We start from the raw sequence: 25,466 nt of genomic DNA on the forward strand, positions 1-25,466 counted from the left end.
GTCAGGGGAAAGGAGAGGAATGGGGCTCTGATCTTGTCCAGGCCAGCTGGCTTTCATTCGGGGCAGGTTCCCGCCCCAAACAGCACCCCAGCTGTGCCGTGCGGGGAAGCCAGCTCCAGTCATTGTTAGCTGCGCCTGACACCTCAGCTAAAGCAACCACAGCCTGGCAGACATGGGGCCAAATCCACTTTCCCTTTGGAAAGGGGACACGGTGGCTGGGCTGGAAAAGGCTCACAGGGGCGGCGCGCGTGGGAGGAGCGCCCAGGAGATCAGCCGCTTCTCCCGGCCCCACGATCCCCTCAGCGGAGCCCACGCCAGGCTGGCGCTGGCAGGACAGGAAGCTTCTGGTGCTCGTGGAGTTGGCATCAGCAGGAGAACGGCCCACTTCTCACAAGCTGCGCGGCCCCCACGGGGAAGCAGAGCAAGCGGGGAGGGGAGAGAAGCCAACTCTACCGAGCGGCAAAGACGGTTTGGCCCGGGGCCCGGTTTGGAGCAGAGATGGGCTGAATCAAACCCTAGGCGGCCAAGGGCCCTGGGCTTTGGCATTCAGATCCGGTGCCCTGGGCTTTGGGCCTGTCTCGGTCCCAGCTGCAGGCAGCGGGGAGGGATGGTTCCTCTTGTGGGCCGTACGACGCGGATTCCTGTTAAGCTGCTGGAGGTGGACAGCCGCTCTGTCCTAGCGTGGGATCTCCCTGGTCTCCCGCCCTGGACTCTGCAGCTGTGCAGTGGATGGCCAAGTCCGCTCCACTGGTTTTGAGGTCCTCCCCCCCCCCCCCCACTATCAACAGTTATGCATCGTCTCTGCCCCCACGCGCACTCCAATGACCCAGGTTCCCTGACGTGACCCCCCCCCCCGCCATGGGGCTCTTCTGGCTGCAGGTGCCGCAGGACGACTGGAGTGGCTACCCAGCGGCGGGGAAGGATGGGGAGATCCCCTGCCGGCGGATGCGGAGCGGCAGCTACATCAAGGCCATGGGGGACGACGACAGCGGCGACTCGGAAGCCAGCACCAAGGTGTCTCCCAAGGGGCTGTCCCGGCGACATGGCTACCGCCGCTCCTCCAGCGTAGACCAGGCCAGGACCAAGTAAGCTGGCCTGGCTCCTCAGGCTCTCTTTATGCACCTCCTCTGGGGGGTGCAGGCTTGGAGAGGGGCAGGGGGCGGAGAGGTTTGGGGAGACGATTTGTGGAGGAGGTGGGGGAGGTGTGGTCGGGGGAGAATGTTGGGGGGTGGGTGCAGGGGTTTGGGGGTTGTTTTACTTTGGCGTCTGTGCGGTGGATTCCCAGGGGTCACTGGCAAGGAATTCAGGCTAAAATACGCAGTTTATTTTTTTTAACGTGAAACTTCAGCCAACAACAAAGCCTGGATTTCAGCAGCCTTCCCCTGCGTCCCACCCCCTGCAGCTCTGCAGCTTAAACATTACAGCCTCAGGTTCCTGCAGGGAGATGTGAATATGAAACTGACCCGCCTGGCAAAATTCTGTTTGCCTGTTGGATCTTTTCTTTATTATGTGTACTACGGTAGTGCCCAGAGACCCCGAGCATGATTGCACTCCATTGTGCTAGGTGCTGCACGTACACATAGAAGGAGAAAGTCCCTGCCCCAAAGAACTTTCAGTTTGGGATGGGAGAGCCGGGGGAGAAGGGGTATGGGCGAGGGTGGTTTCCAGGCAATTAAAATCTTTTATGTTCCTTCTCCGGGAGTCCTGGCAAGTAGATTTTGCACTGGGAAATGGGGCTCAGAGATAGTTCAAACTTTCTGACTCTCTAAGGGTTGGGTTTTGTATATGCTGAGATTTTAGCCACTGCTGCGAACTCCTGGCTAAGAGGGATGTAAACACAGTTTGCACCAGTGCAGGGGGATTTCACATTGGTGCAGTTTATCTCTGTTGCAGGACTGGGGCAGGGAAAAGGGGAGTATGACAGCTTTGAAACTGGGGTAAAATGCGACGCTGCAGTGTTTAGACTAAGGGTTTGCATTGGTGTAAATTGTTATGCACTGGTCAAAACTGTGTTTATATTAGGAGTTTGCATTGGTGTCAATTATGCGGGGCTGGTGTAAATTGTGTTTCAGCTAGGGGGTTGCATCAGTGCACATTGCGCTGGAGTGGTGTAACCCAGGCTTGTGGTAGGAGTTTGCACTGTTGCAAATTGCACAGGGCTGGTGCACCTGGTGCTGTTTTAGGGGTTCACATCAGCGGTGGCACTCCTTGTGTAGACAAGGCTGTAGTGATCTTAAGTGGTGGTGGCCCAGGTAAGGACGCACCGGCTGGGTGAACCTGCTGTGTTTCTCTCAGTGGTCCTGGCTCAATCTCTTTGCCAGCCCCACACTGCTGCCCTGCGTCTGTTGCTTGCCACCCTGCCCTGCTTATTGACCCCTTCTCTGCTCTGGGGTGTGCGTGATGCTCCCCAAAGCAAGCCAGCTGGGCGATCAGACGTCGGTCTGACACATGTTCCTGCCTAACCAGACGTGGAGACGCTGATGCTGCCACCCAGCGAACTGCTTGGGTCTCAGGCCCACCAGGAATCGGGAATCCCTGCCTGCTCGGGGGTTGCCTGGGGAATTTGTTGAGGTGGTGGTGAGCTCACGTTGGGACCGGGGGCGGGGAATGATGATCTGCCAGGTTCAGGTGGCAGCAGCAGATGCAGACAGGAGCCCAGTCACTCGGCTGCTTCCAAATGCTTTGCTTGAATGTGTTGCTTTTGGTCCGAACCCTCTTTCCCCCACTGTCTCTCATTAGGTTTGCAAGTAGGCACTATTCTGACTCATATATCTGTAACTGTCCCAGCTGCTGCACCTCGCCCCGAATGCACCCTCGGGGACAGGGCTACGGACGCTCCTTCACCACTGGCCAGGTAAGGCAGGCAGTGCCTGTCGCTGTGCCTGGCTTTTCAGCTGCTGGAGTTCAGACGCTCGGTGGTGGGGGGGAGGGGAGGGCTTGGGGGGTCGGTGTTTGAACAGGCTCAGCACTCACCATGGGGCTGGATTTTCCTAGGATCCCAGCTCCCGTCTGGGCTCCTGAAGGAGTGGCTGGAGTAGAGAAGAGGGCGGCACCTTAGGTGCTGAACAGAGCCATCTGGAGCTGGGGATTGGCCTCAAGCGTCCCACGTCTGAGACGCAGGGCGGGCCTGGCTTCTGTGCCGCATGGACACCTGACCCCCCCCCCCGACCCGCGGGAGCTATTCTCACCCCCCCCCTGCATTGCACGTGCGAATCTGCAGCTTGGGGACGCTGATTCCTGCATGCCAGGCTCTGCCCCTTTCCTGCAAGGGCTCTGCTTCTGGCCAGCCCCCTCCTGCTCCCCGACACGCTCTGCCTGTGTCCTCCCCGTCTGGCCAGCGTGGTCCCTTCTCTGCTCCCATGGCAATGCGGCGCTCTGCCTGCCCATCCGCAGCCCTGACCCTCCCATCGGTGGCAATGCGTGTCTTCCCAGGGGCTTGACTGGCAGCAAGAGTTCTCTGCCCCTCCTCCCCCCTGCCCCCAGCACAGGCTGTTTTTCTGCCCCTCCTTTTGCATGCATGTTAGCCCCGGTGATGCCTCTGTAGGACGGGTGTAGCCCGGACAGTGGCCAGGTATTTTTTTTGCCAGCTGCAGTCTTTTCTCCCATTGACACGGAGAGGGCATCAAACGAGCACCAGGTGCTGCACCAGATTAGTGACTGGAGCTGGATTCAAACCATCACCCTAGCAGTGCAAGGCTCCCCCGGCCCATGTTACCATCGTCCAAGCCACCCAGCCCCAGAGAGTCGCCTTCCTCTACTAATGGGGGCACTGTGATCATTCAGAGTTCGGGGTTGGTTTGGCTCAGTTTCCCTGACAGCCTGCAGGCACCGGGCTAACTCCTGGGCCCAGCCCCAGGATTTGGGCAGTGATGTCGGCCTGCTCTATGTCCAGAGCAGAGGTCGAGGGACCTTCTACGTGCTCCAGTGACCCAGTCACGCTGCCGTCGATGGAGACCTGGACTGGGAGTCGCCTGCCCCCGTCGCTAGTGAGCCTCAGTGGGTCACTGCTGGGTTCCCGGCAGCACCTGCACGGAAACAAAACCTGCCCCGATCTCTCGTACATCTCCCGCCTGGCAGATTCTCACGCACCGGAGGAGGGAGCTGCCTGGCTCGACAGCTGCAGCAGGGGGCGAGGCCATGGCGGTTGGCAGCAGCTTGGCAGTGGGGACTGGGAGGTTTTTTTGTCGCTGGGTCAAATCCAGCCCAGGGGCCAGGGACAATTGGCGTCTCGGTGGCCTCTGTGCAATGAGTTTGGTGGGTCTCAGTCGAGTGCCCAGTAGGTGGGCGTCCACCTGAGGATAGCCGTCATGTGCCAAGCCGATCGGCCGTCTCGGCGGAGGCCAGCGATTGCCTAGGGCGTGGAGACCGAGCTCCCCTCTTGCCCCTCCAGATCGCGATTCTCCAAAGGGGGGTCGGTGGGGAGCCGGGTGAGGGGAGCCTGCCCTGTGCTCCGTGGAAGTGCCTCGTTCTCCGAAGAGCCCCTCTCGCCAAAAAGCTTCGCTTGTCACACCGCGGCCCCGAGCCACCCTGCGAAGAGACTGCTCCGAGCTCGGGGAGAGCTGGCGCCAGGCCTCCGAGCTGCTGTCCTGGAGCTGGGGCACCTCACCAGGGACTCCCCCAGGGCAGCGGCTGGCTGGGCGTTGCTCTGCCCCGGTGAAGCCCCCGGGGCCCCCGCTGGCTGGAGTCGAAGGGGCTGGGTGACTAGGGAGGGGTGGAGGCAAAGGCCATGGAGCGACCAGCTGGGCCCAGGGCGAGTCGTTGCCTGTAGCCCTTCTGGTAGTCCCATGGAGGATGGCGCTGGCGGGGCGGGAGGGCCAGATCCTGTCAGAGCCGCCCAGCTGCCCCACTCTCCCCTCAGATCAACGAGGAGCTGAACCGCCAGTTTGAGGCGGTCTGCGAGTCCGTCTTCGGGGAGGTGGAGTCCCAGGCCGTGGAGGCGCTGGACCTGCCCGGCTGCTTCCGCATGCGGAGCCACAGCTACCTGCGGGCCATCCAGGCGGGCTGCTCCCAGGACGACGACTGCCTCTCGCTCTTCTCCATGGCCGCCCCGCCCCGGCCGGCCATCACCAGCAGCATCCTCAAGCCCAGCACCTGTGAGTCCCAGTCCCAGCCCCTGCCCCACGGGGCCCTTCGCGCCGTACAGGGCGGGAGTTGTGGGCAATCCTGCCGGGACCCAGAGGGATCTCACCCCCACCCCTGTCCCCTTCCATGGAGGGACCCCCACCAAACCCCTTCCCCTGTCCACAGAGGGCTCCCCAGACCTGCCCCTCCCCTTCCACGGATAGTCCCCTACACCAGCCCCCAGAGGGACTCCCCCCACCTCCCCATAGAGGGACTTGCCCATCTACCTCCCCCCTCCCATGGAGGGCACCCCCTGCTTCCCACAGCCCCGTGTTGCCGCCATCTTGCATAGCTCTCCGGGATGCCCTGCAAGGGCCTGGCTAAGCCGCCAGTGGGCTCACCTGCCGTGAGGTTGCGGCTGCTGCCAGTCCCAGGGCAGCCCTCTGGGAGGCCGGAAACAGCCCCACGGGGACGGCATTTCGTGTGGCTGGCACCAAGGGAGGCTTAGCGGGTCGGACAGGGCATCATTCCATCCATGGAATGACCCATCTGTCCGTCAGTCCTCCTCTCTGGCCTCCACCTTCCTCTCTGCATTCAGCTGGGGTCTCCCCTCCCCTCTCTTCCTTGCTCCTTCTGTTTTTCCCCTTCTTGCGTCTCTCTCTCTCTCCCTTTTTCGGTCTGTCTGTCTGTCTCCTGCTGGGTGCCACGGCAATGACTCACCCAGCACGAGGGTGCACTGATCTTCCCTCTCACGGGAGGATCATCTGGTCCCTTGGGGTTCTGTGGACGAATTGGCCACACAACCAGAGCAAAAGCAAAGGGACCTTTTGTGCCCTTCGCCGCCCGTTCGCCGTTCACCGGCGGGGCGCCTGGGGCGAGTGCCACCTTGGCTGGCGTGGCAAGACAGGGCCAGTTCCTCGGCGGGTGTAAACGAGCCCGCCGTCACGAGGGTCGCTCAGCTTCACAGCGGCCCAGGATCCGACGCCTAGGCCCGGCGCCCCGGGGCGGGCGGGGGGGATGCTGGAGGTCGAGGTGGGTTTGGCTGGCGTGCGCGTTAGGAAATGAGAACCTGTCTCTTTTTCATGTGACTTTTTATCGTGTGCCTCTCCTGCCACAGCCTTCAGTTACAGAAAAGCGCCACCTCCCACCCCTCCAGGAATCCAAGCCAAGCCTCTCATCTCCGTCACGGCACAGAGCAGCACCGAGTCCACCCACGAGAGCTACCTCCCCAGCGAGGTCACCAGGAGTCCCTTGTGGTCCAAAGACGCCGCGGCTCGCTGCAACTCCACGGAGAGCTTGGAGAGCTCCAAGGTGACAGCCATCTCCTTGGATCTGCCTCCCGTCCAGCCCAGGACCTCTCCCAAGCCTTCTACACTCATCATCAAAGCCATCCCGGGCCGGGAAGAACTGAGGAGCTTGGCACGGCAGAGGAAATGGCGCCCGTCCATCGGAGTTCAGGTAGGTGCCCCGAGCCTCCAAGCTGCCAATGCTGAATGGTAGCTTCATGACTCAGAGCTTCCTGGACACCCCAGCACTGGCATTTCCTGGCCTGGTGAATGAGGCTCACCTCCCATTCAGCCCTACTGCTCTCACCCGCAGTGAATCTTGGGCTGCTCCAAACTGAGGTCTCACCACCACCACCTGGCTTTGCCCTGTCGGGACGGGACAGCTGCGTGAAACGGTCTTGCCAACAGGCAGAGGCAGCACAAGCTGCCTTCATGCCATGCCCCCCTGCTGTACCTCGCCCTGGACCAACGGGGCGAGAGGGGACAGTCTCCGCGGCTCTTCATCTCTGTGCTAGATGGTCCTGCAGCTGCCTGGCCATTGCTTTCATTTCATTAGCGCTTTGTTTCTCTGGCTTTCCCCACCGCCGCGCTGCTGCATCTGCTGACGGAAATTAAAAAGCACGAGTCTCTTGCGCCCGAGGCTCTGCGGCGATTCTTCCCCGACATGCTCTCCCTCTGATCCCCCCGCAGGTTGAGACTATATCTGACTCCGACACAGAAAGCAGGAGCCAGAGGGAATTCCACTCCATCGGGGTGCAAGTGGAAGAAGACAAAAGGTACGGCTGGTTAAATGCAGCTTTTATCGCTCCATCCCTCCAGGAGCCAGGGCTTAGTGCAGCCGCTGCGCCGGTTTGATTGTTTTCACACAATGCCTCCCCCAAACTAAACATTCATAACATGCCTCTTCTCCTGAGCATCCCCAGAGCTCGGCAGCTTCTTCTGCTGACTGCTAAGTACAGCTGTGTTTCCTTGCTAGATCATAAAGCAATGGGCAGTGCAGGCAGCAGTCGGGCAAGCTTCCCCGTGCAACACGCCTCAGCCCTGACCTGATGCCATCCTAGGGAATGGTAGGTAGGCCAGCCTCTGGACCATTAAGCCCCTGTGCCTGTCAGCTCAAAGGAGATGCTGCTTGTGATGAGGGAGGTTGTGCTGTGGACACGCGTCCGCTGCAAACTGGATTGAGGCCTGTCAAACTCACGTCACACTGGTCAGCAGAGCGCTGTCGAGTCGTAGCCGCTTTTGCTCACTGCTAATAGATTCAGATCAGCACCCAGGCGGCCAGAGGCTCTAATACCCTGCCACGGCCTCCCTGAGCCACTCAGCATGTTTGTTACCGTGGGCCCCTGAGTGATCTGCCGGAACACCAGCCGCCACAAAGCACGTTTGAACCCAGAGGCTAGGCTGATGCTGAGGGATTTGCAGCTGTCTGGATTCCCTCTTGCTGCGGGTGTGAACAATGACACGGGGACTGAGCCCGCCTGGATGGGGGTGCAGATACTGATCTGCCCACGGTTCCGATCCAGATCTGGGGTTCAGTTCTGGGATTTTGGATCTGCCCGGGATAGAGGCCCCTGGTTCTGATGCAGAACTGGAAGTTGGGTTCTGTAGGTATGGAGACCACCAGTACCTGGACCTGGGGCTGAGGAAGGCTGGCTACAAGGCCTGACTGTGACGTGAAAGTAGCTGTGACTCAGCTGCCCAGAGGAAGAGGCTGAGATGCCGAGTGGAATCCGGCAGAGACCCCCCAAAGGAGCCGTTCCCATGGGCCACTGAGCCTTGCCCACCTCTCACCCAAGCTGCTTCTTTCAGAGAGACGGAGCCTCAGAGGCTGGGGTGGTCCAGCCCTGCTCCTTCACCCTCCCCGTCTCCCCCACCCCCTCCCACGGGCGAGTCGCTGAGGCCAGGGCCTCTGAGGGGAACTTTCCAATGTTCCTTCTCTTTGCCTAACAAGGGGCCTGAGCACATGTTCCTCTCCCTGTCCTTCAGCATCTGGCCCCGGCCGGTTACCATAGAAACAGACTGGCGAGCGCAAGCAGGAGCGAAGGCATTGAAATGAGGGAACATGTGGGAGCGGCTGGGAGCGGACTGTCCCCGCGGACAGCCCGGAGCTCAACGGCCTGTGAGCCTCCCTGCAAGGGGAGCCGGCGCGGCCCCTCGCCCTGCTCCTGCAAGGGGAGCGGTGCCCCAGCTGGGCGGGCGGGCGGGGGGAGGCCTGGGGTCACACTGCACAGTGCATGGGGTTGACAGTCAGCGAGCCCTAAACTAGGGGTTCAGTGCCGTCTGGGCAGGTTTCCCAGCAGTAGAACCCCACTACTCCAGCTCTGGGCTCCCCACACACAGCTCTGCCGATGCCCTTCGATCCTGACCCGCAGTCCCCCCGTTATTCCAGTCCTGGAGCCCCTGCAGCTCCGCCGATGCGCTTCCTGCTGCAGGACGAATGCTTTGCAATGCTGCTCCAGCCGTGCTGCGGGAACGGGAGTCCATCCGCATAACCCCTGTATCTCCCTGTCCCCAGGCGGGCCCGGTTCAAGCGCTCCAACAGCGTGACGGCCGGCGTGCAGGCAGACCTGGAGCTGGAAGGCTTCACGGGCCTGTCGGTGGCCACAGAGGATAAGGCTTTGCAATTTGGGAGGCCCTTCCAGCGGCACTCCTCAGAGCCGGACTCGTCCAGCCGGCAATACTCGGTGTACAAGACGGTGCACACGCAGGGCCAGTGGGCCTACCGGGAGGACTACCAGATGCAGTATGACACTGTGGAGGTGCCCCGGCGGGACTCCTGGATCAACAGGGGCTCCCGCAGCCTCCCCGACTCCGGCAGGGCCTCTCCCTGCCATCGGGACGGGGAGTGGTTCATTAAGCTACTGCAGGCTGAGGTGGAGAAGATGGAAGGCTGGTGCCAGCAGATGGAGCGGGAGGCCGAGGACTACGACCTGCCGGAGGAGAGTGAGTCCAGATGGGGCTGCGAGATTGCAAGGGGGGCGCGGGGCAGGCAAGGATTCCCCTAGGGCTGGGGGGACTGGAGTCTTGCTCAGCATCACCCAGCCAGGGCTAGTCCCCAAATGCCTCCTGCTGCACAGTGTCCTGGACACGAGTGATGGGTATGTCTCCTTCGGAACCTGAGCCAGCGGCTGCCCTGCGCATGGTGCTGTCCAGCTCCCAAAGGGTTAAGGAGGTTGGGCTTAATGGCAAGAAATACCCTCGTCTAGGGCTTGTGAGGGCAATGGCGGCATCCCCAGAGCTGGGGGTGGGGGGGTCATCAAGCCACATGTCATTCATCAATTCCTCACCCATTGTTTTTTTCTCTGTGTGCCCGACCAGTTCTGGAGAAGATCCGGAGCGCCGTGGGCAGCACCCAACTCCTGATGTCCCAGAAGGTGCAACAGTTTTTCCGACTCTGCCAGCAGAACATGGTGAGTGGCTCCTTCTTCCTTCGGGGTTCCCGGGGATGTGTTCTGTCTGAGGGGCGATGGGGCTGGGGCGGCAGCAGGACCCCGGAGGCCTGAAGCTGGGGCTCGGCACTCTGCACATCTGGCGGTGGTTCCATTTGGAGGTGCTACCCAAAAGATTGGAGGCTCACCCCCACCCCCTGAAGACTAGGTCCATGGTACTGTCAGGAATAACGGGCCCTTTCTCATGGAGATTTGGCTGTTTCATTTCTGGCTGGGAGCATACAGACGTGCCAACCTTTTCATTAAAAAGTAATAACAATTCCCAAACGTCTGCCACTTCGGAGGCTGCTGCGGGCTCCGGGCTGAAAGCCCAGCCTGGTTCTTATTTTACCTGAAGCATTTTGTCCGATTCCTAGCTAAGGGACACGTTTTTAATCCAGTAAGGCCCAGACAGCGCATCTCTGCTCCTCATCAGCTTGAGCAGGGAAGTGATGGAGGGCCCAGGAGTCCTCTGTGTCCTAGGTACGTAAGGAGCTAACCTGCCCTTCTTCTGCCCCTTCGGAAGGACCCTAATGCGTTCCCCATGCCCACTTTCCAAGACCTGGCTGGATTCTGGGACCTCCTGCAGCTGTCCATCGAGGACGTCAGCTTGAAGTTCGCGGAGCTTCAACAGCTCAAGGCCAACGGATGGAAACTCATCGAGCCCAAGGTAGGGGGATTGGACCGTGAATGCCAATTGGCTGAGACGCTATCCCACCACAGGGCTCAGAATCACCTTTTGTTGCCCTGCTGCTGGAGAACAAAGACAGAACATGTCGTAAAGCCACCACCCGAACCCCTGGTGCACTCACACCTTGAATCCACTGTACTCGGTCTGGAGGCACCCCAGCTGTTTCCCAGCTCCAGGAGAAAGAGCTGTGGTCATTGAGGTCTCCAGTGTGTGTGTGGATTCTGGAGCATATATCCTTCTCTCCTTGCATCCCTGATGCTCTCCTCAGCCTCTTTGTGTGGGGAGAAGGGGCAAACCAGATGAACCTTGGGCCTCATAGCACGTCTCAGTAGAAATTAACCTCTTCTTCCCCATTCATTGGTTCGCGGACCTGGGGCGAGGGACAACCAGGCCTGGGCTCCTGGAGCAGAGGGACAGAGATGGGGGAGCTGATGGGAGCCCTGCCAGATTGTGAGGGCGGACTCAGGGCCAGTTAGAAAAACTTTAGCCCTTCTGTCCTGAACCCGGACTTGCAGCTGGAGCCTTCGCGGCCCATGGCGAGCAACTCTGCTCAGGGAAGCTCTACACTTCTGGCAGCGTGGAGAGTGCAGATACTGCACGCCCAGCTAGCCTGGGTATAAACCGCCGTGTAGACGGTGAATAGAGCAGAGTGCCCTACACACCTGAACCTCCAGCGTATGCACCCTTTATGGCTCTCTACATGCCTAAGTGGTGCCTCGCATGTCTACATTGCTATTTTTAGCCATTAGTGTCCTGCTGCTGGAGCTGTCCCCTGCAGTGTGCAGCTACACTTGTTCTGCCTGCACCTTACACCCCACCATAAGTGGAGATGTAGCGAAGGTGAGCTAAACGTAGTCTCCCCCTTGGCAGAGCTCAGATGAGCTCAGTTAGAAGTCGCTGTTATGCATATCCCATCCTGGATTGTGTCTCCTGGATTTGATGGGGGGAAAGTCAGGGAGGAGAGAGATCTGTGATCACAGCTGCCTTCTTCTTTTTCCATAAACACTTCTGCTCGCGAGCTGGTGCGGCTTAGCTGTGCCAGGCAAAATCAACAGGCATCTTTAGCGAACACTTAAAAAAAAAAAAAAGAACCCAAACAAATCGAGCCTTTTTCTCTCATGCGCTTTTCACGTAGAGCTATGGCGTGTCCTCTGTTTGATGTTAGCTTCAAAGGTACAGATATACTCTCTGCACGCATGCATGCACACACGCAGCACAGGACAAAACCAAAGCAATCCGAGCCCTCTCACCCCCGTGCTGCCCGGCCATCCATCAAACTGATTCAAACCCTGGTGGGAGGTTCCCAAGGTCAAGCGCAATCGCCAGCCGTCTCAGGCAGAAGATGTGGTCCTTGTCTGCCTTTTCTGAACACAGCACGCACGAGCAGCGTGTACGCAGGCAATGGGCTAGATCCCGGGCTGACTTTCAACCCCAGGGACTGCCCTCCCTGGTGGAACTGAATGAGGTGTCACTCAGCACAGAATTGGAGTCACTTATTCTGTATAGAGATAGGCACACAGCTGGGGGTATACACTCACACTCATATATGGATACCTACATATGCACAAAGATTGGGATGCACACACAGCTGCACACAGCTGCATGCAGACATGCAAGCACATCTCTGTGTATAGCCGCGTGTACACATACCGATTCATGCACCCATGAAAGTGCATAGCCAGGCATCCCCTTAAATGTGTGTTCTCTCGTGTGGTCTCACACACATACCACTCTGCACACACCGACAGATGCACACACAGGAATGCGCACACACAGGCGGGCACCCTGGTGTGATCTCACACACAAACACAGCTGTGAATACACACACACACGCACATGTGCACACCTCCCGGCACATGCTGTCACCTGCAGCCACAGCCACACTCTGCCTAACACCGCACGCCCAGCCTATGGGCTGGCGCCTCCTAGGACCCCCTCTAAGCCCCGCTCTGTCTGTCTGCGCAGGAAGAGAAGAAGGTCCCTCCCCCGATACCAAAGAAGCTGCTGCGCTCCAAGGCGCACCCCGTGAAGGAGCGCTCCCTGGACTCCGTCGACCGGCAGAGGCAGGAAGCCAGGAAGAGGCTCCTGGCGGCCAAGAGAGCCGCCTCCTTCCGCCAGAACTCAGCCACCGAGAGTGCAGACAGTATCGAGATCTACATCCCCGAGGCTCAGACCAGGCTGTGACGGGAGCCCTGGCTTTTGTACCCACCCTGTACAGAGAGAGTACGCAGCTCACTGTGACGGCCAGGGCCCGAGCCGCAGGGACCCCCCGGGGCAGCTCTCGGCCCGCTCACAGCTTCTTGACTTCTTATCCTATACGATCCATGGATCTGACGGCGAATGAACACGAGCCTGGTTCTGTCCTGCCCTCATGTCCCTCCCCAGGAGGCAGGGTTCTCCCCAGCCCTGTCTGCCCACGAGCCCCTTCCTGGCCTTTCCCCATTGCTCTCCCGCCCTAACCCTCGTCTGCCCTGAAGACTTTTCTGCCCTCCATGTGGCCTCTTCTCCTTACCTTCCTCCTTGCAGCTCCCTCCTGTCCCCTTCCCAGCCCATCGGCCCTTCCCTCCACCCTCCCTGGTGGCCTCCTGTCCCCTCTTTCAGAGCTTTTCTTCCCTTCCTCCTTGCTGCCCCCCTCCCCTTTTGGTGTCCCCCTCTCCTCCCCTCACAGCCCCCTCTCCTCCCACTTTCCCCTTACATTGGAGAAGGAGGAGGCCCCTCAGCTTGGCCGATTGGGGGGCTGCAGGCAGGCCCTCCCCCACCCCACCGCGTGCCCTCTCCCCACGGTCACGCCACCTTGAACTTCTCCCGTTTCCTCAAGTCAATGCAAAGAAAGCGTCTTGCGGGGGGAAGTGCTGCCGAACTCCTCGCTGGCCTGTGCCAAAGTCACCATTCCCGGCAGGCCGGCAAGCCAGTTTCCCCGGCTGGCGGGAGGCTTCGAGCCCTGGCAGGCATGGGGGTGGTCCCTCCACGCACACCAACCATGGTTCGGTCCCGTCCCTGCCTCTTACTTGGGTGCCTCGGGGAATCCATGGGTTATAGACCTATATACATATATAAATATAATCAAAGGAATAAAACAAAAACTACACATGACCACAGCTGTGTTCCTGCTGGTGAGACTGGGATCAGATCATCAGGAAATCCATGACAGCAGCAAAACCAGCCCTGCTTTCCCTACACATACATCATCAGTAAGAATATGCTATGATTTCTCTTCTTTCTTTCTTCCTTTCTCTCTTCCTTTCCCTTCCTGCAAGCATGAATACGGGGACTGTGCAGGGGTGCGTCCGCTAGCCGTGGAAGGCTAGGAGAAGGTCAAAACTTGGCTGGTCACTTTATTTTCCATCCCTCATTGATTTCCCCACGAACTGCTGGTCTGACACTAGATTATCTTGGGAGTGGAATCTGAGGGGGAGGTTTTGGGGAGGAAGCAAGTGTCTTTGGAGATCCTCCTAATCCTGACGGGGAGCTGAGGGTTTGGATTCCGTCTGGCAACGGGTGGCAGAAGCTGAGGTCTTTGGAGTTGGTTTTGGGCTGTGAACACTCCACAATGCAGGGTATTGGTCCTGACCCAAGGGTAGGGCACTGGTTCTGACCCATCTGCATCTGGTTTAAAGACATGGCTGTACCCAGGGACCGGGCCAGAGGAGACGGGAGGGAATGGCAAATACGCCATTGAGAACCCACCTTGCATTAGGAGGAAGAGGTACCTGCTGTTGCGTCCCCCAGGTGTTGCTGTGCTGTTGTATGTACCATCGCTAAGGACTGTGAGAAAACCCTGGGAGCTGTCAATCATGCAGAAAGGGGCTCTGGCCCTAGGCTGGGCGAGGGTGCGTGGGGACGAGGTATCTGCGGACAGAGCTAGCCTGTCTGAATGTCACCAGGGGCTCGGGAACCACCGGTGGGGGTGAAAGACGGTTGTTACTCGCCACGGCTGTTCTGTACCATGATCCCAGGGGCTCACGAGCTTCCTTCTGTTTCATGGCTTCTCAACCCAGGGTCGCAAACACCCCCCCCCTAGTGCTGAATGTGCGGGCCTCAGCTAGCTGCGAGTGGGTGGTGGTATGGACAAGCTTGAGAACACCTGCTCAGGGTAATAGGCGCTGTAGCAAAGGTCGCGTGGCACTCGCTATGTGGTGCCTTGTGCATTGCAACGGGAGGTTTTATTCCAGCTGGGCTGCGATGGGACAGGGCCGGCCTGTAACGCCTTTGCTGGACAGTGCAAAGCGAACCAATGGGTGCGGTAGGCGCTCAGGAGCGAGCCTTGCCAGGCCTTCTTGTCCTCCCTCCATCACAAGCCCTCTCCAGCTCCTCTCCCTGCCCTGCAGCTGCCCTGGTGGGCTACCCAAGCCTGCCGGCTTTGCCAAAGCCGCCGTTTGGCTCTTGCCGTCCAGCGGTGCAGCCCACGTGGTGCTCTGGTGAGGCGCAGCCTTCCATGTCGCTTGCTGCTCTCATCCCGGATACCCACCTGGGCTCACAGACGCCAAGACAGGGCTGCTGGCAACTAGGTTGGGCCACAGAGAATCTCCAGCACGAAGCAACCAGGGCCCAGGCCTGGAGGCCTCACTAGGGCAGGCCGGCAGGCATTGGCCTTCAGTCTATCTGGCCAATAGCACACCTAGGGACAATTGCCCTTCCCTGCCAGTCACTGTCACTAACGTCAGCTGGGAAAGGGACTTGGAAAAGCAAAGCCCTGGCAGGGAAGGTCAGGTGGAACTGGAGGTCGCCATGGTGGTGGGCTTCTGTCTCCTGGCCTGGGGCCTGCTGGTCGTCACCCTGCACCTCAGGCACTAGTTCATCGTGCAGCACCGTGAGCGTGACACGTAGCCGTTCTGACTCGCTGGTGCCCTACCCCCGCGTTGCACTGGTGTAAAAGACGCCCTTGGGGCAGTGGGAGCAATGGAGGATTGGGCCCCTGCTCTGTTCAGACCACCTCCCTGGTGATGGTAACCCACAGCAGCTGCCTGGTTCCCTAACTGCCGGTCCCCTGGGAGGCAGGTTAAGTGCTGCTCTCCTTTAGCTGATAGGGAGATGGAGGCCCTGGGGGCCAGGGACATGACGCCAAGCTTCTGGCTCTCCCTGTCACTGGAGACAGACCCAAGACCTGCATGTGGGTCTGCACCTCCCCAGGCTGAATGCCTGCTCTTTGAGGGAATGGGGGGCGGCAGATCATATCTCGCGTTACAAGAGTCCCCTCTTGAAGGGCGTCCCATCCTCCATGGTACAGCCCTACATATGCCCTGTCCTTGCTGGTATCATGCTACGTTAGAGAAGGTGCCTTCTCTTTTGTGCAGCCATAAAGGAGATGCCCTCCTCTTCCTGGTATGGTTGCCATGGCAGCTTCCTTTAGGGCTTACTTGGTGACCCCCTTACCGCGTGGCTGTCAGCCCAGATGGCATGTAGCAACGTATATAGTGTAGATGAATGGTGCAGGGGGGGAGCCTGCTTTCCCAGCCCCCCCCCTTGCATCGTTCCCTGCACACAAGCCAAAGGGTCATACCCCCACCTCGGGCACCTTCTCCACCACGCTGTATCCCTGAGCGAGCAGAATGCGGGGGTGAGTCCAGGCCAGGCCCTCTCAGGTAGGGGGATAGGGCATAAACAGAGGGGCCCTATAGGATGGGTACCAGGCAGGGTCTTGGAGATCAGATTGTCCAAGTGTTACCAGGAGCCTGTCCCAGGGTCGTGGTGGTTCTCAGGGCTTGTCTTTCCTCTCCTTTTCATTCTTTCAGCTCCCAGCGGTGGAGACCCTTCCTCCCACCCAAGCACAGTCTGTTCCACCTGCCCGGACGTCTGTGAGGCTGGCTCTTTAGCTGGGGAGGAGAGCGTTTACCCACTGAGTCAGGTGTCCTGCCCCGGGAAAGTGGGGTTGCCAAGCCAGCCACACTGAAGGTTCAAGGAAAAAACTCAGTGCTGCCTTCTCACATTGTCCCTCCTTCCAACCGGGGAACCCCCTGCACTGTGAAACCCTTCAAGGGGGACCCTCCTCTTCTCATCACCCCATGATTGTACCAGCCCCTGCTCCCTGCCCACTCAGCTGTCTTGGAGATGACCTGATTCAGACAGGAAGAGGGGAGGAAAGAGCTCAAGAAGAGTGACTAAAGTGGCAGCAGCCACAACCTACATGGGCAGCTCTCTGGGACGGGGGCTATCTTTTTCATAAGCGTACAGCATCTAGCACTCTGGAGGCCCCGATCCCTGATTGGGTCACTCGGGTGCCACTCTAATACTCCCAAACAGTAAATTTCAGCCCAAGGAGTCATCCTGCCTGGCGCATGCTGGGATACTTCCCTGTAGCACCGGGGACAAATAGGATGTACTGAGAGATAGGAGGTTCCACAATCACGCTGGCTTGTCGGATGGGCATGGGGAGGAAAGCCTAATTCTACCAAGAGCAATGCACCAGTCATCCCTGGGGCCTTTACACCCCCCCTTTGGGATGAGATCCATACCATGACCTGGTGCTAAAACCTCCCCTGGCCTCTGTTATGTGCCTGTCCTGTTGGGAGGGTTTGAAAGAATCAAATCACAGCCTCGGGTTACTAGTTGAGATGTTTGCAGGGGAGATGGGGGGAAATCCAACAAGCATATCGTAGAACAGTGAATCATGGAAAAAATATCCAACAGCTTGAGACCTGGCCCAGCTGGGGGAGGGGAAAGGCAGGAGATGCCTCGTCAGCATCCAATGCTCTTTGAACGCTGCCCGCTCCCACCGTGGCCAGGAAAGCAGTCATCAGCTCGGTTCACCAGTTCTCTGCCTCCGTCCACACTTTAGTTCTTAGCAATGTGCCTGGAAGAGGAAGCCCTTCCACTTGTAAGTTCTGTAAGACAAACAATACTGTACACTGACTGTGACATGTGGTTCCATTTTTATTGTAACAAACTTAGCTGTACTGTAATAAAGACGACTTTGATTACTCTGGGCCCAGCCCCATTCTCCCAGCCGGTGCTAGTCTCACCTTTGACCCTTCGTGTCCTGTGTCTCACTTCTTGGCTGATTCAGGGAAAGGGGCGGGGGCTGAGTCTGGAGTCAGCTCGTGAGGGTGGGGACCTGCTGCTCTTTGGGTGCAGGAGACAGGTGGCTTGTGGCGGTGCTGGGGAGGATGCAGAGTTGACGGCATCTCTCCTGCACAATTCACCGGGCTGCGAGATGGCTGGCTGAGTCTGCTACCAGGGGGTCACTGGAACAGATTTGATTAGCAGAGGGCTCCCTGCGATAGCCGGGCTGGCACCTGCATGTGACCATGGCTGAGACGAGAAGGGGGCTCCTAACAGAGTCTGCAGGCAGCAGCTTTACCAGTCCAACTCTCCTGCCTGCCCCTGCCTGAGCCACCAGCTGTGCGGAGCTCAGGGTCGGGACTGAGAGGCATTGGCAGAGCTGCGAATCGGGGGGCCCGGGCCTGGAGCAGCCGGGGGCCGTGGCTTGGGATTGAGGGGCAAGGGCAGAGCCGACGCTTGCCCCTTTTCGCCCACCTGCCCTTCACCCAGAAGTGGTTTGGGGGTTGTGGAGGGACCATCTCCAACCTGAGGGTTAAATCCTTGGGCAGACGGGGTGCCGGGGTAGCCCTGAATTCCCAGGGGAGAGGAGCCCACCGAGGGGACCGGGAGAGGTGGCAGGGCCGGTCCCAGGCTGTGCTGCTGGCTGGGACCCAGGGCAGAGCTGCCGGGAACCTGGCACGGGGGGTGCCCGTGCGGGATGCCCACCCGGTCCCGCTCCCCATCAGCACCCGGAGAGCGAGCTACGTCCCTGGGGCGCCCTGCTGGGATGACCGCGCCGGGCACGATCCTGCTGCAAACCCAGGGGCAGGGAGGGACGTGTGCGGGCCGGATCCCGCGGCAGGTGCCGGGCCGTGCCGGGCTGGGCTCGCCCCGCTGCTGCTGCTGCTGCGCGCGCGGCCTGGCTCCGGCCCCGGCCCCGGCCCTGCCTCCCCGGCGCGGCAGCCGCCAATAGGGGAGGCCGCTGCGGGGCCGGCCCAGGAAGCGAGCGGCGGCGAGGGAGGAAGGGGCCCGCGGCCGGGCCGGGGAGGAGGAGGAGGAGGAGGGGCGCCCGCCCGCCCGGAGAGGTGAGGGGGGGCCGGGATCCGGCCCGCTGGGGGGGTCCCCCGGAGACTGGCCGGTGCGGCAGCGGGCTGGGAGCTGGCGGGGCTCCGCTCTCGGGGCCCGGCCCGGCCGGTACCAGGCGGCTCCAGGCCCAGCGCTGGGATCGGCTCAGAGCGGGCGGCTCACGGTGCCCGGCTGTCAGGGTCCAAAATCCCCCTGCCCCGGCCCGCCCGCCCGCCCGCCTGCCCGCCTTGGGGGGAGAGGCCTGGAGCCCCCCAAGTCCGCGGTGTGGGGCTGAGGCTCCAGCCTTCCCTCCCTCCCCGCACTGGGGGAATGAGCTTCTGCTCTCCATGCCCCTGGGATTGAGGGGGCTTGTGGGCCCTGCTCCGGAAGGGCTGGGCAGTGTGGGGTGGGGGGCAGCTGGGGGGCAGGGGCCGGGAGAGCGGGGGGCGGGGGTCAGGACTGAGGGGCAGGGGCAGAGCTGGGGGTGCCCCAGACCGCCCCTGCCAGCCCGGTGCCCGGCTCCCTGAGGGCACCGGGCAGATGGTTCCCCCCGAAGGAAATGCCTTCCTTCCCCCTCCCTGCCCCAGCCGCTGCCTGGCTTCTCCCCGGGGCTGGAGGGCTCCGGACCCGAGCTGTGATCAGACCCGAGCTGGGATCAGACCCCTGCTTCCACCGCCCAGGGCAGAGGCCCAGCAGCTGTTGCCTGAGGCTGCTGCCTGGCCAGGCCCTGGGCGCTGGGGCTGCAGATCTGCCATTTCTCTGCTGGCGCGGGAGACCCCGAGGCTCACTGCCCCTTGCCTTCCGCCAGGTGCCCCAGAAACTGTCCGGATCAGGGCGGGCGGGGGGCAGGATCCAGCCCAGTAACTGCCCTGGAACCCTGCAGCCTGGTTGCTGAGATACCCCGCAGGGGAGGAGAGCTTGACCAGTGCCACCCCCATAACTCCCGCCCGCCCAGGCGTGTCATGGCCACGTAGGTGGGTGTTTGGGGGGGAAAGGCGTGTAGCTGAGATATCAAGACCCCTGGGGATGCCAGGGTGAATGTGACTTGCCTTCAGTCCCGGGTTGTGGTGCTGGCGCTGGGTGTGTCTGGGCGAAGGGGCAGGGTCATGTGCGTGGGGTGATCTTTGGGCTCCCCTGGTGCGGTAGGAGGTGCAGGGTGGGTAACGGGGATGATGGTTTGGGATCTGGGAGGTTTGTGTGGGGAGGGGAGAAGGAACGGTCATTGGGTGGGGGTGGGGGGCTAAGGGGAGGTGGGTCCCTGCAGCTGTGACACTGACTGCCCCCTCCCTCCAGAACACATCTGGTGCTCTCTTCCGGCGACGCCATGTGGCCCTTGCTCTGGACGACTGTGCGGGCCTACGCCCCTTACGTCACCTTCCCCGTGGCCTTTGTGGTGGGGGCGGTGGGCTACCACCTGGAGTGGTTCATTCGGGGTGACTCCCCGCAGCCCGTCGAGGAGGAGAAGAGCATCTCGGAGCGGCGGGAGGACAGGAAGCTGCAGGAGATCGCAGGCAAGGACCTGACTCAGGTGGTGAGCCTCAAGGAGAAGCTGGAGTTCGCCCCCAAGGCCGTGCTGAACAGGAATCGCCCAGAGAAGAGTTAACCGGCCTGCTCGAGCGCCTCGGAGCTGGGAGCCATGCCAGCCTGGCGTGGCTGATTTCCCCCTTCTCTTTGGTTAGGGCTGAGCACACAATCCTGCCGCCTGCCGATCAGGACCCTCGGTCCCTTAGCCGGGCTCCTGGAGCCTCACTGGTTTGTTTTCGTCCCCAGTCCACCGATGTCTGGCTCTTGCTGGGCATCCCGCCCCCTGCGCTCACAGTGGGTCCCTTTGGAGGTGGCTTGTTGAAGTTTCCCACCCACTGGACGGTTTGAGGCGGCAGGGCCACGGAGGCAGAACGGGGCAGCCTTGGCCATTGCTGCCCGAGTTCCTGGCGCACCCAGTTACAGCCAGGGAGGGGATGACGCTCCAGGGGCCGCGCAGTTCCTGGAGTGCAGGAGCAGGCTCCATTCCCAGGCTGAACAGATCCTCGAAGCTCGGCCTGCCCTGTCCTGGATTTCCCTGGATTCTGCAGGTTTTCTTTGCACGGAAACAGCCAAGATTGCATCCTGCCCCAGGGGCTGCCTCTGCCCCGAGACCAGGGAAGTTCTGGGACCTCAGTGGCGTGAGGCAAGGCTTGCACGCTGCCTGTCTTGCCTGTCCCTGGCTCTGACGCCCTGTCGCTTCTCAGGAACCCCAGATTCACCCTCGCTAGCAGTCACAGCTCTTCCCCCCTCCTCGCTGTGGTGGGAGCCCCCCGGCTTCATGTTGGCAGCTGGGGCGGAGAGGGAGGGAAGCTGTAATTGCCTGGCAGGCCAGGGGCTGGTGGAGGTAGCTGGAAGGCATTTCACCCTCCTGCCCTGGGAGCTCCGGGCGCGTTGCTGTGAGCATGTCGTGGGACCGAGGTATGGGGAATAAAGCGACCTCACAGCTGTGTCAAACGAAGCCAGATTAAACCAGCCTGAGAACTCGGGACCCTCTGTTTCCTTCTTTCCCTCTGAGTGTTTCACCTCCGGACGCCTCCTGGTTGGGACCGTTCCGGCCCCCTGCCTGCCGCTCAGCAGCTTGGAGTGGGACGCTCGAGGGACAGATCCCACCTCAGCCGCGTGAAGCCCATGGGTCCTGCTTAGCTCTGACAGGGCGGGAGGGGTGGCCCTGTCACTTGCCCAGCAGCCTGGGCGGGGTGGGAGATGCTGCCAACAAGACCCCTGGGCACAGAGCTCGAGGCAAAGCCATGGCTGGGTTTCCATGAGGAGATGGAGTTGAGTCTGCTGTCTGAGTCTGCCCTGTTCTACGGAGGCTTGGAAATACACAGCTGGCTCCCCGTCCTCCAATCTCCACCTTGTCCTGCTGGGTCCTAGGCACCCCTCTCCTACACAGGAGCTGGGTCTGACGCCCCCACCCCCGCCTGTGTGGTTGATAGGCCCCACCGGAGACCCCCATGAAGAGACCTGGTTCGCAGGGGCCGCAGAGGCGCAATGCTGGCAGTGCGTGGTACTTTCTGATAAACGGGTGCCTTTATGGGGTCTCGAGGGAGTATTGTTCAGTGGTTAGAGCACTAGCTGGGGCCTGTGGGGGAAGACCTGGGTTCAGTTCCTGCTCTGCCACAAACCTCGTGGGGGGCCCTGGGAAGTCACTTAGTCCTTCTGTGCCTCAGTTCCCCATCTGTAAAATGGGGATAAGAGCACAGTGTGGCGAGAGTAAAGACTAAAGATTGTGAGGGGCACAGACACCACGGGGCTGCAGGCCACATCAGTGCCATAGAGAGAAACTGGGCACCCACAATCCGCTGCCACTTTGAGGCTGGACACCCACTAACCTTTATCCAGGCCCGAAACCTGCCGCCTCTTTTAAAGGGAGAGAAACTGATTTCAAGCAGCAGGTTGGGCGCGGGCTGCTTTTCCCTTCATTGTAACAAGGGGAGCTGGGAACGGGGCTGAAACGTGCATTCGCAGGAGAAGGCTTTAGCTCTCCATGGCCTGGAAGGTGCAGCACTTTCCCAGCTGATCGGCGCCCACCCGCCCCTTTCCTGGAGGGTGGCAAGGCTTGGTTTGTTTTAAAGGGACGTTTGCAAGGTGAGGGCAAACACTGCCACCAAATGGCAAGAGCCTGGCCTTTCCTGCAAGCTGACCAGCGCTGGGCTGTCCGCTTGGATGTATAGCCACGTGCATGGCTGTCTTAGGAGGAGAGGCTCAGGGTTATTTGGCTAGAAAGCTGCCCCGTGCGGAGCTGTGCGTGTCAATGGTTGCTGCCAAATGCCACGGGGAAGGGGGTGGGGATGGAAAGTCCCCTCCCCTGCACCCACCCACAAAGCCTGACTGATGTTTTCTTGACCTCTTGGGCCCTGACCCTACTGCCCTCTTGCTGCTGGGAGCGCTGCGCTGCCACTGCCTTTAGTGCCAGCCGGGTTGGAACGGGCGTGTATCCACGTAGTGATCCCTTGTGCAATGCTCAGCCCCTACCCAGGGACAGCAGGGCGGGGAGCTGGCCGGAGGGCTGGCCCCCCCTGCAGAGTAGCAGGACGAGTGGGTTGGACTGGAGGCCAGTGGCTGGCGTGTGCGTGCTGGAAAGCAAAGGGGAGGAGTGAGCGTCCGCTGCAGGCTCTGGCTGCTGCAGTGAGGGGCTCCCCCAGCTGTCAAAGCCGCGGGAAGGGCAGTTTGAATTGAATCCAGGGAGTGCGTTGGGCCCTCTGGCGTGCTGTGCTGCGGGTGTCTTGCTGTATGCTCCGGACGGGGTTGATTCAGGTCACTCTTCTGGTGCCTTTTGCTTCCCTGCAGGTGGAGATGAATTGGCTGGTGCAATCCTGGCAGCTCCACGGGGCCGGAGTGGCATGCAGCTGGGCGATCCCCGTTCTTGGCTGGCGGGGCTGAGCCGGGAGCTGCGTGAAGCCAGCAGGAGCGCTCAGCGAAGGCCAGGCACCTCGACATTTGCACCGTCCCAGCGCTTGTTTGACTGGCACCTGGGCCTGGAATAAAACTGGTCTTCTCCAGCTGGTGCAGCTCTGCGAACTGGGAGAGCCTGGCCCAAAGCACCCCAAATCCGAGCAGCGCAAGTGCCTGAAATCCACCCCCCTCTTGCGCTCTCCCTGCTCCGTGGGCATGGCTGTACCACGAGGTGATGCGCCCCCTCCATTGGCAGTGATGTGCATTAGCACCTGTGCTGCGTCAACGTAGCTTTGTTCCTCAAGAGGCAGAAAGGCACGGGGTGAAGAGCTGGGGGAGGGAGGGGGGCGACTGCCCTCCTGCAGTGTGACCCTAGAACTGCAAATCTAACCCCTTGCACCCGGGGTCCATGCTGAGGCACTTGGTCATCCCATAAGTTGCCATGCTGCTGGGCGGGGGCGACAGCCCCTGCTCTCACAGCATTAGCACGGGCCCAGTGGCAGAGAGCTGGCATTTTTTAGCCAGGGACAGTGCAGCGAAGCCCCTGGTCTTACATGGGCTCTTCAACGTCTGTGCAGAACAGATACAACTTTCTTTCTCATCTGACAGGCGCAGAGCTCAGGTAATGTCCCCGGGGAAGGTGACCTGATGTTCAAAGGTGCTGAGAACCTGTGGCTCCCACTGGAGCCAGTGGGGGTCGTGAGTGCTGAGCATCTCTGGAAACTGGCTGGGTGCGTGTGTGCATGTGGGTGTGTATTGGTGCAACTTGCTGTGTGATGAACCTGTGCTTGGGGACCTTGTTTCTTTGGAGGCTCGTTAATTTCAGCGAATGATGAATTTGCCCTTGCGGGAAGGTGCGAAGGGACACAATGTTCGCTGGGCAGCCCTGGGCGAATCCTGTCAGTCTGTGCACAGGTCCGTGGCCAGGGAAGCTGCCTGGAATTGAAGCTCACTGGGATTTGGAGCGAAGCTTGTGGTGGAAAATGACTTCCTCCTGCTTGCCAGGTGATAACGAAGGACTCAATTCTCAGAAGTACTTAGGTGCCTAACTCTGAGTGATTGCAAAGGGAGTTAGGCACCTAAAACCTTTGAGGATCTGGGCTAAAGAGCCCAGCGAGGTCCCCAAAAGGGGCTAGTCTCGGGGCTGCAGTGATCTCAGCTCTGCCAGGAGAGAGGAAGAAGAGCAGAGCTGACCCTTTGGGAGAGCTCCCAGCAAAGGATTCTAGGAGCTTCCTTCAGTCCCATTGTAACCTCCCGGCTGTCAGCCGCTTTCACCAGGTGACCCAAATATCCCAGGAGAAACACGATGGACCTCCAAGAGTGAACAGCCTCTATACGGGGCTCTAGACCGATTGCTGCAGACTCACGCTGGCCATGGCCGGTTGCCTCTCTGTGCCTCAGTTTCTTCATCTACAGAATGGGAGTAACAGCGTAATATTTCTGTCCCTCCCGGGCACGTGCTGGGCCATAACTGGTTTGTGTTGCTTGAGGCCTTGAACGTCAGAGGCTGGCGAAATCTGAGCTGCAATTATTCATTAATTCCACTCACTAACCCTGCCAGGGGTTGAAGGTGACTTGAAATACCTGGACTTATTATGGTGCCCTCCATCGAATCTGACCCTGCGGCTTTGAGTCTCCAGCTGACAGGCTCGGCATTTGGGGGCTGTGATGGGGCTGCTAAACCATTCCTAATTCTTCCCCCGTTCCTTCGTCACAGCCTTCCCTCTCTGCTCCAGCCTGTCCTTCCCTCCTGACGGTGATAAATCCGTTGTCGCTAGCACAGGAATCCCTGATGTCAGCAGCTTGCTCAGCACTTGGTATAGCTGCAGCCCTGTTTCCTCGCGCGCTCGGGGGTGAAAGGTCGCCTTATTTCCCACAGATGTTGTGGATGGTAACGGCTGAATTAGCAGCCAGTTTCTCGCTGGCTCCTTGACCCCTCCGCTGACAGCTTTATTAGCACTCGCGGTTTGTGTTTGTCTCCTACACTTGCTCCCGAGTTGGTCTGTAATAACAACCTCTGCCCTGCTGTCCTTCCAGCCAGGGAGCCCCAGACGCTTCACCAACAGGAACGGCGGAGCCCTCCTGCGTTTATGATCCCCCTTTGAACCGAGGGGAAGGCAAGGGGCAGCGAGTGGGCCAAGATCACTCCGCAGGTCAGCCGCAGAGCTGGGCACGGACCCCAGGAGTTCAACAACCTGCGCCTTTTCCTTTCCTGGTCCTGGTCCTGGTCCTACCCGCTTTCTGCAGAGGGTGGAAGCGGTTCTTCCGTAGCTTGCCAAGTTTCCTCTGCTGCCCTGCAGGGGTTGGAGCCCTGCATGCAGGGGCACCTGCTGGGCTAATGATCTGCGCCCTTGCGCGGCAGGATCCCTGCCACCTGAGAGCTGGGGTCCCAGCACATCAGCGACAGCCTCACCTGGCTGCCGGCCTGTCCCAAACAGGGCCATCTGCTGCTCCCTAGTGGTCCCTGCCCGCTAATGGAGAATGTTTGCGGGGAAATCCTGTTCTTTGGTATTTTCAAATGTGCATTTCAGAAACCTC

The 25,466-nt window shown here is 60.2% G+C and overlaps 2 protein-coding genes across 3 annotated transcripts in view; both read left to right on the top strand.

Moving 5' to 3' along the window:
* Positions 1–17,431, top strand: part of DLGAP3 (DLG associated protein 3) — a 43,631-nt gene extending 26,200 nt beyond the window's left edge. The window contains exons 4-13 of the mRNA XM_067533809.1: positions 880–1,085; positions 2,788–2,854; positions 4,859–5,093; positions 6,179–6,519; positions 7,038–7,123; positions 8,863–9,290; positions 9,666–9,757; positions 10,302–10,445; positions 12,432–13,657; positions 16,199–17,431. Coding sequence (XP_067389910.1) covers positions 880–1,085; positions 2,788–2,854; positions 4,859–5,093; positions 6,179–6,519; positions 7,038–7,123; positions 8,863–9,290; positions 9,666–9,757; positions 10,302–10,445; positions 12,432–12,650 — 1,818 coding nt within the window. The 3' untranslated portion in view covers positions 12,651–13,657; positions 16,199–17,431. The remainder of the gene's footprint in view (positions 1–879; positions 1,086–2,787; positions 2,855–4,858; positions 5,094–6,178; positions 6,520–7,037; positions 7,124–8,862; positions 9,291–9,665; positions 9,758–10,301; positions 10,446–12,431; positions 13,658–16,198) is intronic.
* Positions 17,432–18,016: 585 nt separating this feature from the next.
* Positions 18,017–25,258, top strand: SMIM12 (small integral membrane protein 12). 2 transcript variants are annotated; one of them, XM_067533784.1, is made up of 3 exons: positions 18,017–18,529; positions 19,803–20,020; positions 22,824–25,258. In XM_067533784.1, exons 2-3 carry the CDS (start codon positions 19,834–19,836, stop codon positions 23,018–23,020), a joined length of 384 nt encoding a protein of 127 aa, XP_067389885.1. In that variant the 5' UTR covers positions 18,017–18,529; positions 19,803–19,833; the 3' UTR covers positions 23,021–25,258. The 2 variants fall into 2 exon arrangements, with proteins under 2 accessions (XP_067389885.1, XP_067389886.1); XM_067533785.1 differs by lacking the exon at positions 22,824–25,258 and having other exon boundaries at positions 18,095–18,529; positions 19,803–21,486.
* Positions 25,259–25,466: the final 208 nt, after the last annotated feature.

Source organism: Emydura macquarii, unplaced genomic scaffold (genome assembly GCF_026122565.2).
Source record: "Emydura macquarii macquarii isolate MOO-44397 ecotype Brisbane River unplaced genomic scaffold, CSIRO-AGI_Emac_v2 contig_3348, whole genome shotgun sequence".
Classification (NCBI taxonomy): Eukaryota; Metazoa; Chordata; order Testudines; family Chelidae; genus Emydura; species Emydura macquarii.

What these genes read in the sequence shown, in the direction of transcription:
- SMIM12 (XM_067533784.1), top strand. Translation starts at nt 19,834, where the DNA reads ATGTGGCCCTTGCTCTGGACGACTGTGCGGGCCTACGCCCCTTACGTC. An exon ending in GAAGCTGCAGGAGATCGCAG is followed by an intron (nt 20,021 to 22,823) that starts GCAAGGACCTGA and finishes GCTTCCCTGCAG; the next exon opens with GTGGAGATGAATTGGCTGGT.